The following is a 1,721-nucleotide window of genomic DNA, read 5'->3' as shown; positions in this document are numbered from 1 at the left end:
CTTCAAAACACTTCTTAAAAACTTACATTGCATTGATGCTGTTAAAAAAATGTACATATGTATACATGCAGCAATGACATAGGTGGGCTAGGATGCAGGTTGACTAACTTGGTCCCATTATTTCCACGCCTTGAAGCAGCTTATGACAAAACAAAACAAAACAAACAAACAAACAAAATAAAAGGAAAAAAAAAAAGTATTTTTGCCCTAAAACTCTTAAGGATTTACCACCCTGGAGACCTGGGCCAAGGGCAGGGCTCCTAAGTGCTGATAATACAAAGAGATGCCCTGACCAGGAGCTCTGCTCTGGAAAAAGCCTGAGGCAGATGCAGGGGACTGAGAAGAAGGTGCTACCGGTTGTCACCTGCAAAGAGAATGAGTCGCTGTTGCACAGTGAGGCACACACAGGAGCAAAAATGCCAGGGAGAGAGGCTACAGAAAGGAAGCAATCGGAGGAGCAGATATGAAACTCAGGGAAACGATGCAAAAAGCACAAACAGTTACTGAGAAGCTTGAAGAGGAATAATGGCAGGATGGAGAAATTCAGGAAATGGTTCAAAGATGAGAGTAGGCAGAGAACTGGCAGGAAGAGAGGACTGTGGAGCAGGACCTAAGCAGAAACCAAGACACCTTCCGTTTCTTTACAGAGCACAAACGTCCCTCCAAGATGGGGTTATTCCTGGTAAACCCACAACCAGTTCTTGGTTTGTGTTTTGTCTTTGCTGATCAGGCCTGTGAAAAAGGAAACACACTTGCACTGAAGTCAGTCTTCACAGGGGCAGAACACAGGGGCATCATAGCCCGACTTCCTATCCCTGGTTTCAAAGGAAATAAAACGGATGTGGAAAAAAACTGTCAGTCCCTGTAAGCCCAGGCAGGACAGAGAGGTCAGACCCACACGGCTGCATGTCAGGGGGCACCCTAGGGTTCCTGCACCCCCTTCTGTTGCTTGGGTTTGCTGTGCTGTCTGGCACTGTCTTGGGAAAAATCAGCAGCATCCATCAAAAATGTGCACTAACCTATTTTATCGCCCTTCCTCCCCCAGAAGGAAGATTTAATTTCAGCACTTGTGTTATTTGCTGAGCTCCCAAAGTTGGACCAGACCTCATAGTGGAATATGTTACATGAAACACAGGAGGAAATAGAAATGCTGGAGGTGTCCAAAAGAACAGCTTCCAGGCAGCAGGAGCTCCTGGATGAGAAGGAGCTGGGCAGGGTTGTATGCCATGAAACCAGCCTTTGCAGCACAGAAAGAATAAAAAGGACCAGGGTGACTGCCCATGGGATGTCCCAAAGACAGGGCTGGCAGGGAGAAATAAAAGAGGAAGGGCAAGAGGAAGAACACAGAGCCGTGGGCACAGTGGAAAAGATTTAAAGGCATAATGAACTAAGCCAAAGGCAGCATGGAGGATGGGGAGTTGCACCAAGCCCTCCCCAACCAGAGGGGTGTGGGGGGACAACCATCTGTGTTCCCACCCTGCAGCAAACAGCTGTCCTGTTCCTCCCTGCTGGGCAGAGCTCTGAGCCCATGAGCTATTTAGAGGACATCCCATGGAAACTGTGAAGGATGATTTCAAGGTGACAAAGCAGCAGCTGATGTTTCTCAAGCCCAGAGGGCTCAGCAGGACACGGTGTGTGTCCCCACCCCCTTCCCAACTCACTGCCTGGGTTCACATCATTCTCCTGACAGAGTCACTGAGGAGAATAAATTTGTGTGTTTG

The 1,721-nt window shown here is 48.1% G+C and overlaps 1 protein-coding gene across 1 annotated transcript in view; it reads right to left on the bottom strand.

Moving 5' to 3' along the window:
* The window catches only part of PSTPIP2 (proline-serine-threonine phosphatase interacting protein 2), an 11,960-nt gene extending 11,162 nt beyond the window's left edge, over positions 1-798 (bottom strand). The window contains exon 1 of the mRNA XM_010005033.1: positions 757-798. Within this exon, the coding sequence (XP_010003335.1) occupies positions 757-798 (42 nt within the window). The remainder of the gene's footprint in view (positions 1-756) is intronic.
* Between the last annotated feature and the right edge of the window lie 923 nt (positions 799-1,721).

Source organism: Chaetura pelagica, unplaced genomic scaffold (assembly GCF_000747805.2).
Source record: "Chaetura pelagica isolate M959 unplaced genomic scaffold, ChaPel_1.0 scaffold121, whole genome shotgun sequence".
In the NCBI taxonomy this organism is placed as follows: Eukaryota; Metazoa; Chordata; class Aves; order Apodiformes; family Apodidae; genus Chaetura; species Chaetura pelagica.
Note: the sequence above shows the minus strand (reverse complement) of the source record. Positions and strands in the feature narration are given on the sequence as shown.